The following is a 16,201-nucleotide window of genomic DNA, read 5'->3' on the forward strand; positions in this document are numbered from 1 at the left end:
GCTAAATATGTGCACTCATTACTTACTGTAAGTCGCTCTGGGTAAGAGCATCTGCTGAATATGTGCACTCATTACTTACTGTATGTCGCTCTGGGTAAGAGTATCTGCTAAATATGTGCACTCACTACTTACTGTAAGTCGCTCTGGGTAAGAGCATCTGCTGAATATGTGCACTCATTACTTACTGTATGTCGCTCTGGGTAAGAGCATCTGCTGAATATGTGCACTCATTACTTACTGTATGTCGCTCTGGGTAAGAGCATCTGCTGAATATGTGCACTCATTACTTACTGTATGTCGCTCTGGGTAAGAGCATCTGCTGAATATGTGCACTCACTACTTACTGTATGTCGCTCTGGGTAAGAGCATCTGCTGAATATGTGCACTCACTACTTACTGTAAGTCGCTCTGGGTAAGAGCATCTGCTGAATATGTGCACTCATTACTTACTGTAAGTCGCTCTGGGTAAGAGCATCTGCTGAATATGTGCACTCATTACTTACTGTATGTCGCTCTGGGTAAGAGCATCTGCTAAATATGGGCACTCACTACTTACTGTATGTCGCTCTGGGTAAGAGTATCTGCTGAATATGTGCACTCACTACTTACTGTAAGTCGCTCTGGGTAAGAGCATCTGCTGAATATGTGCACTCACTACTTACTGTAAGTCGCTCTGGGTAAGAGCATCTGCTGAATATGTGCACTCACTACTTACTGTATGTCGCTCTGGGTAAGAGCATCTGCTAAATATGTGCACTCACTACTTACTGTATGTCGCTCTGGGTAAGAGCATCTGCTAAATATGTGCGCTCACTACTTACTGTATGTCGCTCTGGGTAAGAGCATCTGCTAAATGACTCAAATGTAAATGTATCAGGCATCTATGAGTTTCTAGTAAAATTATTTGATTTCTCCCTAATCCGCTGTACTCTTTCTTTCCCTAAGGTCAAGATGGTACTCTGCAGTCGTTCTCCACTGTTCATGAGAGATTCAACAGGAGTTTAGGACATGGTACGATTTATTTTCTCTTTCGCGTAAAGATGGCTGTTATGGACAACGAGATGTTAATTTCAATACTGTTTGTATACATGCATAAATCCTTGTTTCCTGTATTCTTCATGAAAATAAACCAATTGGTAACTAGGTTCCATCAACAAGAAGAAATCCAAAAAGGAAAGCTTGAGGTATGACTAACTGAAGCTTCCCACCATCACCATTTTCGCCTCAGGTATGTTTAGCAACAACAGCAAAAAAGTTTAGCAACTTGAATATTTCAAAACTGCTATTACCTTCATGAGATAAAAATACTCAACTGGTCTGTATTTATGTGGAACCTTTTATCATTGAATGTGGTTAATTCTTTGAAAACGTTGACATTTTCTCTGATTCTATGTGTGATGTAGAGAGTGCCCGTCAGAGTGATTGGGACAGTATAGTAGCATGTCACAGAGGGTACCTCATGATGACCACCTGAAACTATCAGAAGGGCAGCATGGGCGCACACAGGCTGGAACCCCAACGCTTCAATAAGAACCGTGCTCGCAACGTCCACGCTACGGTAGCAAAGTACATTGCTGGTCATGTACAGTTTTTTTAGTGTAAAATGAACCTAAATCATTTGATAAAGATCGATCAATAAGACGTCTACCTTTTTAATAGTTTATTACACAGAAACAAACATAATAATAATGCTAGTTATGTTGTTAAATGCTGTGTTTTCTCCCCTCAGGCAGTAGGTATCACATGTGGTAACTTTGTAGTGGTAGGACTCTAATCTGGACACATTGACGTTTACAACATGCAGTCCGGCATGCATAGAGGTCAATATGGAGAAGGGTACAGGGTACGGGTAAGTTCCCCCGTAACAAGGGTAAGTTCCCCCGTAAAGACAATTGCTTGTGTATATTTAGCTCATGATTTCTGATATAGATTCAGCTTAATCTGTCCTATCTCTGACTCTGTAGCTCATAAGAGGCCGGTGCGCGGCGTTTCCGTGGATGGACTTAATCAGCTGATCATCAGTGCCGGAGCTGACAAACTGGTCAAGATCTGGAAGTTCAAATCTAGGAAGCTGGTCCACTCCATTGACCTTGGCACCTCACCCGCCTCCACACACATGCACCGGGACAGATAATGGTCAGATAACACCACAGGAGAAAAATAGCACTTATATGACTGCACTGCTTCTTGCTTCAAAGAAAAGTGTAGGATTTGGCAGTCAAGCCCATTTTCTAATTTCCCAGAGTCAGATGAACCCATGGAGACCGTCTTTAACCTGGTAACCTACCTAAATGATCACCGCCCCGTGGCACTCACGTCGGTAGCCATGAAGTGCTTTGAAAGGCTGGTCATGGCTCACATCAACAGCATCATCCCGGAAACCTTAGACCCACTCCAATTTGCATACTGCCCCAACAGATTCACAGATGACGCCATCTCAATCGCACTCCACACTGCCCTTTCTCATCTGGACAAAAGGAACACCTTTGTGAGAATACAGCTCAGCGTTCAACACCATAATGTCCACGAAGCTCATCACTAAGCTAAGGACTCTGGGACTAAACACCTCCCTCTGCAACTGAATTTTGGACCTTCTGATGGGCTGCCCCCAGGTGGTAAGAGAATGCAACAACATGTTTGCCACGCTGATCCTTAACACTCTGGCCCCTCTGGTGTGTACTTAGTCCCCTCCTGTATTCCCTGTTCACCCACGACTGCGTGGCCGATCACGACTCCAACACAATCATTCAGTTTGCTGACAACACAACAGTGGTAGGCCTGATCACTGACAACGATGAGTCGGCCTACTGGAAGGAGATCAGAGAACTGTCAGTGTGGTGCCAGGACAACAACCTCTCCCTCAATGTGAGCAAGACTAAGGAGCTGATCGTGGACTACAGGAAAAGGTGGGCCGAACAGGCCCGCATTAACATAGACGGGGCTGTAGTCGAGCTGGTTGAGAATTTCAAGTTCCTTGGTGTCCACATCACCAACGAACTCTCATGGTCCAAACATACCAAAACAGTCGTGAAGATGGCACGACAAAACCTTTTCCCCCTCAAGAGACTGAAAAGATTTGGCATGTCGGATGTGACAAATAACATTTTATTTGATTTATGTCTGTGTGTCAAGTATGAAGGAAGTTAGCAGTAGTTTTGCAAGCCTTTGCTAACTAGTGTTAGAGCAATGACTTCTGGTTAGCGTTGGCTCACAAAACTACATCGAACATCCTTCATAATGGACTCAGAGACAGAAAAATGATATTCATCTGTTGCTGGGGAAGGAGATAAAGGGCTTAATTGACAGCACTATTCCTTTAACTTTATACACTGATTTGTTTCACTTGGTAATTACAAAGCAGTAGACTAGTGTCTGATTGTAGTCTTTTCTTGTCCTGGTATAGTGGTATGCTGGTCATCGCTCTGGATGACTTTACGCTGAATGTTCTGGACGTGGAGACCAAGAGGGTTGTTCGCAAGTTCCCTGGCCATCGAGGACAGGTCAATGACATGGTGAGTCCTTATCTCGATCTCTTTCCCGTTCCCTTTCTCTGTTTAGCACATCTCTCTCGATTTGATCTCACTCTTTCCCTCAAATATTTGTTCTTCTTGTCTGATGATACTCCTCAGGCTTTCAGCCCAGATGGGCGCTGGTTGATAGCGGCAGCCATGGACTGTACCATTAGGACATGGGACCTCCCCTCCGGCTGGTATGACCATTCCTGTCATTTCTGGAGTAGTTTAGCATGTCCCTAACTGGGGGTAGGGGGTTGAGGATAGAGGGTTGAGGGTAGAGGGTTAGGGTTTGTTTCTGGACCGGGCCCTTACACTTTACTTATGTAAAGTGATGTCACCAGCCCTGCCTTCTCATTTCCTCTCCCCACAAACTGAGATCGATGAGATGACCTTTGTCCAAAGATTTCTCAGGCCATCTTTGTTTCACTTCATCATAAATTGAGTGTATCAATTAATGTAATCATTTTCAAGTGTTTTCCAGTGGAAACTCCCTCTCAGCCTTCAGTCATTGACTTGATTTCTCTTCTTTTTTTTCTTAGCCTGGTGGACTGCTTCTTGGTAGATTCTGCTGCAGTCAGTCTCACCATGCCACCAACTGGGGATTTTCTGGCCTCCTCCCATGTCGACAGCTTGAGGATATACTTATGGTAAGTCACCACCACATCAAGGAAAGATGGGATGTGGGAGTCAAAATCATTATCAGGTTATGTCATTATTAGGGAACCGGCAGATTTAATGTTCACACTCATATAGGCACTCATCTAATCAGATCTAAACTTATTTTAGCTGCAAACAAGAATTAGTTGATAAAGGAAACATCTTGATTGGGTAAATCTTTTGAACAAATGTGCCTCAAATTAGTGTTAATATTGTCAATTTGATATCTCAAAAGATATGTGTTGGAGTACATGCTGTAGCAGTATGAGAAGTTATTGGTAGTATTCAGTAGTACAATTCAGTGTTATTAAAATCAAGTAGGTTAGTAATATTTACTAGTATTCTTGATTATTCCATGATGAGTGACTATTCTATGTTGTGTGTTTCCAGGTCCAACAACATGCTGTGCAGTATGGTATCACTGTGCCCTCTGCCTTCAGACTACGAGCCCACTGTGATCATGCTGCCAGGAACCTGTCCCAACCAAGGTAGCTACTGAACAGCCACTGTGAGCCCATGCAGCACTTACTCTGTACCCAGCACAGGAGCCAGAAAGCCCCCACACCATCTGGACTGGCACATGTAACAGTGGTATCAGCCAATTATTCAAGCATTGATAATGGAAGATATTCAATGTGGAGGAAGTGTGTCCTTGATTTTATAGGTAATTGTAATGGTCCTTTTGACTAGATATTGTGGTAGCAGTATTACAATATGTTATATTTATGCACCAAATGGTTGTTTTATTTAATAGAGTAAGGTTCTTAGGACTCTCTCTCTTCTTTCTGAGTTAACTGAGAGGAGTCTTTATGGAGCTTGGGCTGGAAACTGATTAAGCGATGGCTTGGTGATTAAAAAAACCTTCAGCTGGCATTCCATAGATCAGATGTGGTGGGTGTCACCGAGATAGCATGTATGAACAGAACAAAGGCCTCAGTATTCCTAATTATCCTGTCATCTGGGAGACAACAGCAGAGGCAGATGACCAGAGGAGGAACCTAAAGTGGCTTATGGTACCCCCAATCTATATGGGGAGGGGGTTGAACCAGATATGACTGAGCAATCTTGGTATCGGGTATATAAGGAACAGCATGGTCTGTAAAAGGATAGGCTCTCGGCCCAACAGTCAAGACCGTTGAATCAATATTGAATAAAGATGATCGTTTGAAGAAATGACCAAGGCTCTCTCACTTGAATAGAATGTTCCACCACAATATTTATGGAGGAAAACAATACTGTGCCATAATCAGTGTGCCAAAGTACATTCAAACACAATTTTTGAAATTACCTCTCAAGAACTTGAACAATATTTCATGGCATTTGATGGTATCAGGTTGTATTTTTAGGTTGCATTTTGTTTTTCTACAGATGAAGAGGGAGAGGAAGATGACGATCTCAAGTCTGAGGTGATAGACTGAGTCTCCAGAGCAACTGGACCAGCAGCCGGTCACTCTCTCTCTGCTGCCCGACTCTCGCTGGAAGAACCTGCTCCACCTCGACATCATCAAGGTGAGCATGTCACTGGTGGTTGTCTGTTGAGAAAAACGTGTCACCGACAGGGTATTAAGTCCTGTTTGTCTGTGCGACTCACGGCTGTCTTAGCTTTCTGAGCTAAATCCAAGGCATCGTCTCCTTACACATGCACAATGACAGACAACACGTGTAGCAATTGTTCTGTAATGCCGTTGTCATCTCTTCATAATATATGAGAAGACCCTAAAATCACAATACTGTGTATGGAAATAAAATATTATAACACTGTATAATTTAATAATGAGCTAAAGAGATCAAAGGAAAAGACAGAAGAAAACAGCAACAAAAAGAAAAGAAAAGTAATAATACATTTATAACAAAGGACATCAAGGACAACTAAAATCCTAACAGCAATGCCAACTGTATGTTTGTGTGCATGTCTGGCACTATTACATGTATGTGTGTGTTCTTGTATGTGTTTATTTGAATGAGAGTGTGTGTTTATGAGTGCACAAACACCTGCACGGCATCAGCATCAGGCAAACCGGCATTAGTTGTAAAAACACTGCCACTTAGTGTCATTCAAATGTACGTTTTATTATGCAACTCCACTCCCACTTGTCTCCAATTCCACATAACAACCCTCAGCTTCCTTCAGCCCATCCCATCTATCTCTGCTGGTCACCCTCAGCCCATCCCATCTATCTCTGCTGGCCACCCTCAGCCCATCCCATCTATCTCTGCTGGCCACCCTCAGCCCATCCCATCCCATCTATCTCTGCTGGTCACCCTCAGCCCATCCCATCTATCTCTGCTGGCCACCCTCAGCCCATCCCATCCCGTCTATCTCTGCTGGTCACCCTCAGCCCATCCCGTCTATCTCTGCTGGTCACCCTCGGCCCATCCCATCTATGTCTGCTGGTCACCCTCAGCCCATCCCATCTATCTCTGCTGGTCACCCTCAGCCCATCCCATCTATCTCTGCTGGTCACCCTCAGCCCATCCCATCTATCTCTGCTGGTCACCCTCAGCCCATCCCATCTATCTCTGCTGGTCACCCTCAGCCCATCCCATCTATCTCTGCTGGTCACCCTCAGCCCATCCCATCTATCTCTGCTGGTCACCCTCAGCCCATTCAATCTATCTAATGGAATAGAATCCACAGATTGCGAGTTGAAGATATATACTTTTACTAAGAGTCTTAGTAATTGACTGACCCAATCTCTCCAGATCTCCTGACAGTACTATTTCTAGGGTCGATTTTAGATCAATGCTATGCATTTTCAGCCATTCCTGAACCTGAGACCAGAAACAGGCTACCTGAGCGGATGTCGTCGACCTTCTTTTCAAAATGGTTGACGAAGTCATCTGCAGAGAGGGAGGAGGGGGGAGGATTCAGGAGGGAGGAGAAGGTGGCAAAGAGCTTCCTAGGGTTAGAGGCAGATGCTTGGAATTTAGAGTGGTAGAAAGTGGCTTTAGCAGCAGAGACCGAGGAGGAAAATGTAGAGAGGAGGGAGTGAAAGGATGCCAGGGAGGCGAGTTTTCCTCCATTTCCGCTCGGCTGCCCGGAGCCCTGTTCTGTGAGCTCGCAATGAGTCGTCGAGCCACGGAGCGGGAGGATAGGGGACATAGAGAGTCAAAGGATGCAGAAAGGGAGGAGAGGAGGGTTGAGGAGGCAGAATCAGGAGAATCAGGAGATAGGTTGGAGAAGGTTTGAGCAGAGGGAAGAGATGATAGGATGGAAGAGGAGAGAGTAGCGGGGGAGAGAGAGCGAAGGTTGGGACACGAAAGAGAGGTTGAACAGGCAAGTAATAGGGGTTGCAACAATTTCGGCAGACTTTAGAAAGACTTTAGAAAGAAACGGTCCAGATTGTCTAGCCCGGTTGATTTGTCGGGGTCCAGATTTTGCAGATCTTTCAGAACATCAGCTGACTGAATTTGGAAGAAGGAGAAATGGGGAAGGCTTGGGCGAGTACCGGGGTAGGGGTAGCCAGGTGGAAAACATGGCCAGCCGTAGAAAAATGCTTATTGAAATTCTCAATTATAGTGGATTTATCGGTGGTGACAGTATTTCCTATCCTCAGTGCAGTAGGCAGCTGGTAGGAGGTGTTCTTAATCTCAATGGACTTTACAGTGTCCCAGAACTTTTTTGAGTTTGTGTTGCAGGAAGCAAATTTCTGCCTGAAAAGGCTAGCCTTGGCTTTTCTAACTGCCTGTGTATATTGGTTTCTAGCTTCCCTGAAAAGTTGCATATATATTGCATATCACAGGGGCTGTTCGATGCTAATGCAGAAGGCCATAGGATGTTTTTGTGTTGGTTAAGGGCTGTCAGGTCTGGAGAAAACCAAGGGCTATATCTGTTCCTGGTTCTACATTTCTTGAATGGGGCATGCTTATTTAAGAGGGTGAGGAAGGCATTAAAAAAACAGGCATCCTCTACTGACGGGATGAGGTCAATATCCTTCCAGGATACCCGGGCCAGGTCGATTTGAAAGGCCTGCTCGCTGAAGTGTTTCAGAGAGCGTTTGACAGTGATGAGTGGAGGTTGTTTGACCGCTGACCAATAGCGGATGCAGGCAACGAGGCAGTGATCGCTGAGATCTTGGTTGAAAACAGCAAGTTGGTTAGGATGATATATATGAGGGTGCCCGTGTTTACGGATTTGGGGTGGTACCTGGTAGGTTCCTTGATAATTTGTGTGAGATTGAGGGCATCAAGCTTAGATTGTAGGGTGGCTGGGGTGTTAAGCATGTTCCAGATTAGGTTGCCTAGCAGCATGAGCTCTGAAGATAGATGGGGGGCAATCAGTTCACATATGGTGTCCAGAGCACAGCTGGGGGCAGAGGGTGGTCTATAGCAGGTGGAAACAGTTTTTAGAGAGGTGGATTTTTAAAAGTAGAAGTTCAAATTGTTTGGGTACAGACCTGGATAGTAGGACAGAACTCTCCAGGCTATCTTTGCAGTAGATTTCAACACCGCCTCCTTTGGCCGTTCTATCTTGTCTGAAAATATTGTAGTTAGGGATAGAGATTTCAGAATCTTTGGTGGTCTTCCTAAGCCAGGAGTCAGACACGGCTAGAACATCCGGGTTGGCAGAGTGTGCTAAAGCAGTGAATAAAACAAACTTAGGGAGGAGGCTTCTAATGTTAATATGCAAGAAACCAAGGCTATTACGGTTACAGAAGTCATCAAAAGAGAGCGCATGGGGAATATTGAGTGGAGCTAGGCACTGCAGGGCCTGGATTCACCTCTACATCACCAAAGGAACAGAGGAGGAGTAGGATAAGGGTATGGCTAAAAGCTACGAGAATTGGTCGTCTAGAACGTCCGGAACAGAGAGTAAAAGGAGGTTTCTGGGGCCGATAAAATAGCTTCAAGGTATAGTGTACAACAGACAAAGGTGTATGGTAGTATGTGAATACAGTGGAGGTAAACCTAGGCATTGAGCGATGATGAGAGAGATATTGTCTCTAGAAACATCATTGAAACCAGGTGATGTCATCGCATGTGTGGGTGGTGGAACTGAAAGGTTGGATATGGTATACTGAGCAGGGCTAGAGGCTTTACAGTGAAATAAGCCAATAAACACTAACCAGAACAGCAATGGAGAAGGCATATTGACATTAAGGAGAGGCATGCTTAGACGAGTGATCATAAGGGTCCAGTGAGTAGTGAGGTTGGTTGGCGTCACAGCGATTCAGACAGCTAGCCGGGTCATCGGTAGCAAGCTGGCAGAGGATGGAGGTCTGTTTTTAGCCACCTTGTGCGTTTCCTTCGGTAGATTAGTGGGGTTCCGTGTGGTAGAGGGGACCAATCCAATTGGCAAAATAGATATAGTTATAGTGACCCAAGAAAATTGTCCGATAGACCTATTCAGATAGCAGCCGATAAGACAGCTAACGATTAGCGGGCTGCAGATGGGCGTTCAGGTAACGTCGCGACGGAGGGGCCAGTTGGATAACTCCCTTGGGCAGATAACGTCGGTAGTCCAGTTGTGAAGGCCCGGTGGGGCTCCACATCGGCAGTAAAACGGGTCCGGATAGGTGATTGTAGCCCAGGAGTGGCTGATGGAACTCTTCAGCTGGCTAGCTCCGAAATAATTTATGTTGCTCCGGGATCGACGTAAGCCAATAGTCACACGGATAGCAGCTAGCTAGCTGCGAGATGCAGGTGTAAATGTCCAGAGCTTGCGGTTTAAATCCGGGGATATGGAGAGAAAAATAGGTCCGGTATGTTCTGGTCTGAGTCGTGTTGTATAAAACTGCCGATAGCTTTTCGAGCTAAAGTATAGCTGATGACCACCAACCGTGGTTAGCTGAATACTAACGTTAGCCAGTAAACTGGTTAGCTTCTGGTTAGCTTCAGGCTAGCTTCTGGTTAGCTTCAGGCTTGCTTCTGGTTAGCTTCAGGCTAGCTTCTGGTTAGCTTCATGCTAGCTTCTGGTTAGCTTCAGGCTAGCTTCTGGTTATCTTCAGGCTAGCTTCTGGTTAGCTTCTGGCTAGCCTCTATTGTGGATTTTAGATTTGAGGTAAATAATACTTTTTTTCTAAATTGGTGACGCGGGTTGCAGGAGTGTTTTGAAGTTTTAAATGATTTTGTCTTCGTTAAAAATAAGTTGTCCTCCAGTAAACTTTTATTTAAATTTCCAATATCCCCGTCCACGTGGAAAATCTATAAAAGAGTTATGTGAATGCCAATTAGATGATCCGATCAAATTCGGTCTCCTATTAAAACTTTTTTAACCTTTGATGCAAGAGAGAAGGAGACAAAGTAGTCAAGACGACTAGCTTGATTAAGTCTCCATGAATCTCTCACTAGGTCGTGATTTTTGTTCTCCAAATATCCACGATTTCTAATGTGTCCATAATATTTGTGATTTCCTTAAGGGTATGGCGATGATAGTTTGTAGAGTGATTACCTTTAAGGTCCATTGAGGTACAACACTGTGTTGCAGTCTCCTACCATCCTACCATAATGATTAGATAATTTGTTGTCTGTAAGTTCAATAAATTGGTATAAATGGTTTAGAAGAAGTGTGGATCAGCCTGGTTTGGACCATATAGATTAATGAGCCAAATCTCTTTTTTGTCTGCTTTCATATTCCAAAGGATCCACCTTCCTTGAAAATCATTCCTGACTATTTGCACATTCAGATTGAAATGTGTGTTAATTAATATCATTACACCATTTGAGTTCCTTTGTCCATGACAGAAAATTATTTCACCACCCCATTCCTTTTTCCACGCAACTTCATCCAAGGATGTAGAGTGAGTTTCTTGTAAACAGTATATGTTATATTCTTTTTCTTTTAGCCATGTAAAGACTGGTCTTTTTTAAAATATTCTGCTAAACCGTTACAATTATAACTGGCTGTACTTATTTCACCCCTTACCATAACTAGATACTATTCTCAGTCTAAATTTACCATAATTAGTGCCTGTAAAGTCCCTGCCATCAGAGATATTATGAAGGTCGAAACTAGAGCTTTCAAATGTCTGATATTTAGCATTCAAGAAATGGGTTCTAGCAATAATTGTTTTATTCCCTTGCCTGTGAGCTAATGCCACATATGTTAGAAAATTAAGACAATATATTATGTGTGTAGCAAATCTGAGTACTGTATGTTATTTGGGTTCAATAATGTTTATTTTGTTTACTTTTTCCACAGTCAAAGATTGTGAATTTTGGAGTCCTGGCACAGAAGTCCACTTTCTTCCAACAGCTAGAACCTGCCATACTCCTCAACAAATGTATGTTTGAATCTCACTTAGCTAGCAATTACTCCTAGTAATTGTACATGTATTTATGTAAAACAAAATAGGGACCACAATGGAAATATTTCCCTGACTTTATTGTGCAGAGTCCTGGTCATGTTTTAGAAAATCTTTATTCAGTGTCTTTATACGTATTTATTTATTTTTTAATGACAAAATCAATCAAACGTCTTGCAAGTCTGAATATCACTTCGCAATCAATTATTCACAGCACCTCTTGCAAGCATACAAATTCCTCTCACCCCAAATCACTTCTAAGGCCATATAAAAACTGAAGAATGTCTTTTAGAATCTCAATACTTGAACCTACTGCTAAATCTGATGTCACGTTAATAGCATGTGTAGTAACTAGAGGATGTTATGGCACAGTTTAACTCTGCTGATACCTCAGGTCAATACCAATACAACGAGTCATAATCCATCCTCATTGTTTCTTCCAGATGATGGCCCTGTGGGGATGATGAAAGAGATGGGTCCGTCTGGTATTGATGCTGAGCTCTGAGGTCTGGCCCCTGATATGGGTGGAGATGTCTCCGTCTTACAAGACTTTCTGAAGATGGTGGCCAGCATGCTGAACTCCAAGAGGGACTTTGATCTGGCACAGGCCTACCTGGCACTCTTCCTAAATGTAACCACATCAATATTCTAGTCACCAACACTGTAGCTATGTTAATAAGCTGCTCTTATCTGTGTTATAACACTGTTATTATTTAATTGACATGTTGAGTTTTTATTGTTACACATGAGTTCAATGATGTTATTACTCCAGTAATTATATCAGCTTAATGTTAAATGATGTCAACGATGTCACTAGAGGAAGAGGGAAATCTATTTTCTGTTGCATTGACTGTCACCCACTTACATCTGCAACCAGCAGATGGAGTCAGAACATTGGAAATAAATTGAAAAGCGGTACAGAACTGTAAAAAAAAATTATATATATATATATATAATGTGATACACAATTCAATAAAAACCAATGACCACATCTCTAGAAGTAAAATAAAAATTAAATGTTTTATTAAGAAAACATGTTTGACTTGATATGTAATTCTGTTGTTTCACTCTTCAACTAAGCCCAGTTTTGTTGAGTACCTGAATTCAAATTGTATCTTTACAGAACATGAACAATGTGTTTTTGACTTCACAGCACCACAGACACACTTTGTTTCAAAGGTTCATAACGTGTGTATTTCCTGTATGGTTTGTCTTACTTCTGAGTTTCCTTCACAAACTCTGTATAGTTTCTCTCTCTCTCTCTCTCTCTCTCTCTAGCTGCATCTCAGACTGATCACCCAGGAACCAGAGCTCATGGAGGAGGCATCTAGAGTATCTGAGAAACTGGAGGAGATGTGGACATCCATGCAGACACTTTTCAATCAGAGCCTGTGTTTGCTGTCATACACCAAGAGTGCACTGCTTTGAAGTGTGCCTCTCCCAACCAACCCTCGTTCATTTTTATTTTATTTATGTGGTTTTTCACACCGATCTATGTATACATCTCTATAGAGCATTGTGGACTATAGTTTCACACTTGATGCAAGAGAAGTTGGCCACATTTTATATGAAATATTATGTGCTCTAATGCTTTTGTAATGGTCTAACAAATATGATGTTCAATGAAACCGTGATTGACCAAAACCTGATGTAACTACCTTTTTTAAAACAGACATCATGATTGGTATCATTGTATTACTCCAGATTGTTTTCACTTTATGTTATTACCCTAATACAATTTGATGTTCATTGGTTCAGCATGAGTTACCACATTTTAAGATGTTCCCTGCTGTCTCGATGGTCCACAGCATAGTAATGAGGATTATACAGAGGACAAAATAGATGTGTACATGTACTGTATTCCATAGACAAATCGGATATATCAATATATTTTCACAGTCCTGTTGGGGATTATAGTTTTTGTCTCACAACGACAGAGCAGGTAGTGGATCAAATGGTGTCTGTGTGTCCCCCTCTGTAGCTAGGCTTTGCTGGAGTCCTAGAGGATGACCAGCTATGCATGGTTTGGGCTTGGGACAGAGGGTTAGACAAGCCCTTCATTTGAATGTGTTTCGATGGTAAGGAAGATAAAACAGTTAACTATTTTATGTATTACATGACATTTTCCACATTTTGTTTTGTTACAGCCTGAACATTGTGTCACTGCCCTACACACAGTACCCCATAATGTGGAATTATATTTTTAGACATTTTTACAAATTAACACAAAATGAAAAGCTGAAATGTCTTGAGCCAATAAGTGTTCAAGCACTTTGTTATGGCAAGCCGAAATATGTTCAGGAGTAAAAATTTGATTAACAAGTTGCATGGATTGCTCTGTGTGCAATAATGGTACTTTTTGACTGACTACCTCATTTCTATACCCCACACACAATTATCTGAAAGGTCCCTCAGTTGAGCAGTGAATTTTAAACACCGGTTCCACCACAAAGACCAGCAGGGTTTTCCAATGCCTTGCAAGGAAGGGCACCTATTGGCAGATGGGTAAAAACGAAGAAAGCATTCATTAATAATGGCCGGAACAGAGAAAATGGAATGGCATCAAACACCTGGGAACTGTGTTTGATGTATTTGATACCATTCCGCTCCACTCATTACCATGAGCCCATTCTCCCCAATTAAGGTACCACCAAACTCCTGTGGTATCAATACACCCAGTCACTACAAAGATACAGGTGTCCTTCCTAACTCAGTTCCCGGAGAGGAAGGAAACAGCTCAGGAATTTCACGATGACGCCAATGATGACTTTATAACCGTTAGAGTTGAATCACTGTGATATGAGAAAACAGGATGGATCAGCAACATTGTAGTTACTCCACAATACTAACCAAAATGACAGAGTTAAAATATGTACGCCAATATTCCAAAACATCCATCCTGTTTGCAGTTAGGCACTAAAGTAAAACTGCAAAAAAAAATGTCAAAGAAATCTACTTTGTCCTTGAATACAAAGCCCTCTATTTGGGGCAAATCCAACACATCACTGATTACCACTCTTCATTTTTTTCAAGCATGGTGGTGGCTGCATCATGTTAGGGTATGCTTGCTATCGGCAAGGACTACAGAGTTCTTTTAAGGGTGAAAATAAACAATGGAGCTAAGCACAGGCAAAATCCCAGAAAACTTGGTTCTGTCTGCTTTCCAAAAGACAGACAAATTCACCTTTCAGCAGGACAATAACCTAAAACACAAGGCGAAATAGTTGCTTGCCAAGACTACATTAAATGTTCCTGAGTGGCCTAGTTACAGTTTGGACTTAAATCAGCTTGAAAATCTATGGCAAGACTCGAAAATGACTATCTAGCAACGATCAACAACCAACTTGACAGAATTGTCCGATTCTGACCAACTTGACATATTGAAGAATTGTAAAAGAATAATGTGAACATGTTGTACAAACCAGATGTGCGAAGCTCTTAGAGACTTACCCAGAAATACTCACAGTTGTAGGTGATTTTAACATGTATTGACTTGGGTGTGAATACTTGTGTAAATTATATATATTTAATTTTCAATACATGTGCAAACATTTGAAAAACATGTTTTCACTTTGTCATTATGGGGAATTGTGTGTAGATGGGTGAGATGTTTTTATTTGTATTAATCTATTTTATATTCAGGCTGTAACATGGAATAAGTCTAGGTGTATGAATACTTTCTGAAGGCACTGTACCTGCATCTTACGCAGATGTCTTGCATCTTTGACAAATATGAAAGTGTTATAATTGAAAGATACGTGTTATTTACTGAGCATCAATTGCATTTATGTTATTTGTCAGTATTAATTATCTTAAAAAGATCAATTCAAATATTTCCTGTTTATTGTAGGGCTGGACAATCTGTATTTAATTATTTATTTTTTTGGCCCTCAATATACACATTTTTGTGGAAATAATGACATAGTTCAAATGGTATTTATGTGTCATAAAAACCACCACAATGATTATGGTAACACACATTACGTACTTGATTGTGACCTCGGGTAAAGATAACTACAATGTTTTTGGAAGTTAACCCGGCGACAGTAAGACCCGGTGGAAACCTCAAACGCAGACTCCTCTCTGTATACTTGCCTTTCCAGTACACTTGCATTACGGTAGCGAAGCGGGCTGGTGGCTGTGAATAATATGCATTTCGGACCAATTTCATTCCCTACGTTACCCAGTCCTTCAAATAGTATTGTAACTGATGTTTATATTCTTCCATACGGGTTCGTTTTGGAAGGTTTCAAACTCGCTTTTCTTCAAGCCACTGTAACTGAGTCAAGCATTGAATCGCAGCAGGGGAGAAGAGCTGTCAAAATATTTTAATCCGTCTGGCTAGCTGGTGATGCGTAAAGTCACTATACCCTCGTCCAGAGCAGGGGCATCCCCAGCTCCAGACTACTGGATAGATGGATCGAAGAAGGAGACCCTGGCTGACTACTATGAGTTGGAGTCCGAATTGGGACGGTGAGCATATCTCTGTACGGGTACTGTACTCAGGGTTCTTATGTTTGTCTGCTAGTGTTTTATGGTCTAATCTATAGTCCTAAAAATGTATTGGGCTACTTAGTAAACATGTGATGGAAGGATATAGTAAATTGTATTGCATCTAATGCATTACCTCTATTTTGCTGTTTTCAATGGAAACATAATCTACACACGGACTCTCCCTCCCTCTCTCACACACACACATACACACCGGAGAAAGAGAGTGCAGTGGGTTACCACAATTTCCTGCTTATCCCCTGATGCTTTGGCTAAATGAAACTATTATTCTAC

The 16,201-nt window shown here is 42.2% G+C and overlaps 1 protein-coding gene and 1 pseudogene across 1 annotated transcript in view; both read left to right on the forward strand.

The window, feature by feature from the left end:
• Positions 1–930: 930 nt before the first annotated feature.
• On the forward strand, positions 931–13,084 carry LOC118391732 (WD repeat-containing protein 36-like; annotated as a pseudogene).
• Positions 13,085–15,469: 2,385 nt separating this feature from the next.
• LOC118391495 (calcium/calmodulin-dependent protein kinase type IV-like) overlaps positions 15,470–16,201 on the forward strand; it is a 31,908-nt gene continuing 31,176 nt past the window's right edge. Inside the window, exon 1 of the mRNA XM_035782947.2 lies at positions 15,470–15,889. Coding sequence (XP_035638840.1) covers positions 15,768–15,889 — 122 coding nt within the window. The 5' untranslated portion in view covers positions 15,470–15,767. The remainder of the gene's footprint in view (positions 15,890–16,201) is intronic.

The sequence above is a fragment of the Oncorhynchus keta genome, chromosome 12 (genome assembly GCF_023373465.1).
Source record: "Oncorhynchus keta strain PuntledgeMale-10-30-2019 chromosome 12, Oket_V2, whole genome shotgun sequence".
Taxonomy (NCBI): domain Eukaryota; kingdom Metazoa; phylum Chordata; class Actinopteri; order Salmoniformes; family Salmonidae; genus Oncorhynchus; species Oncorhynchus keta.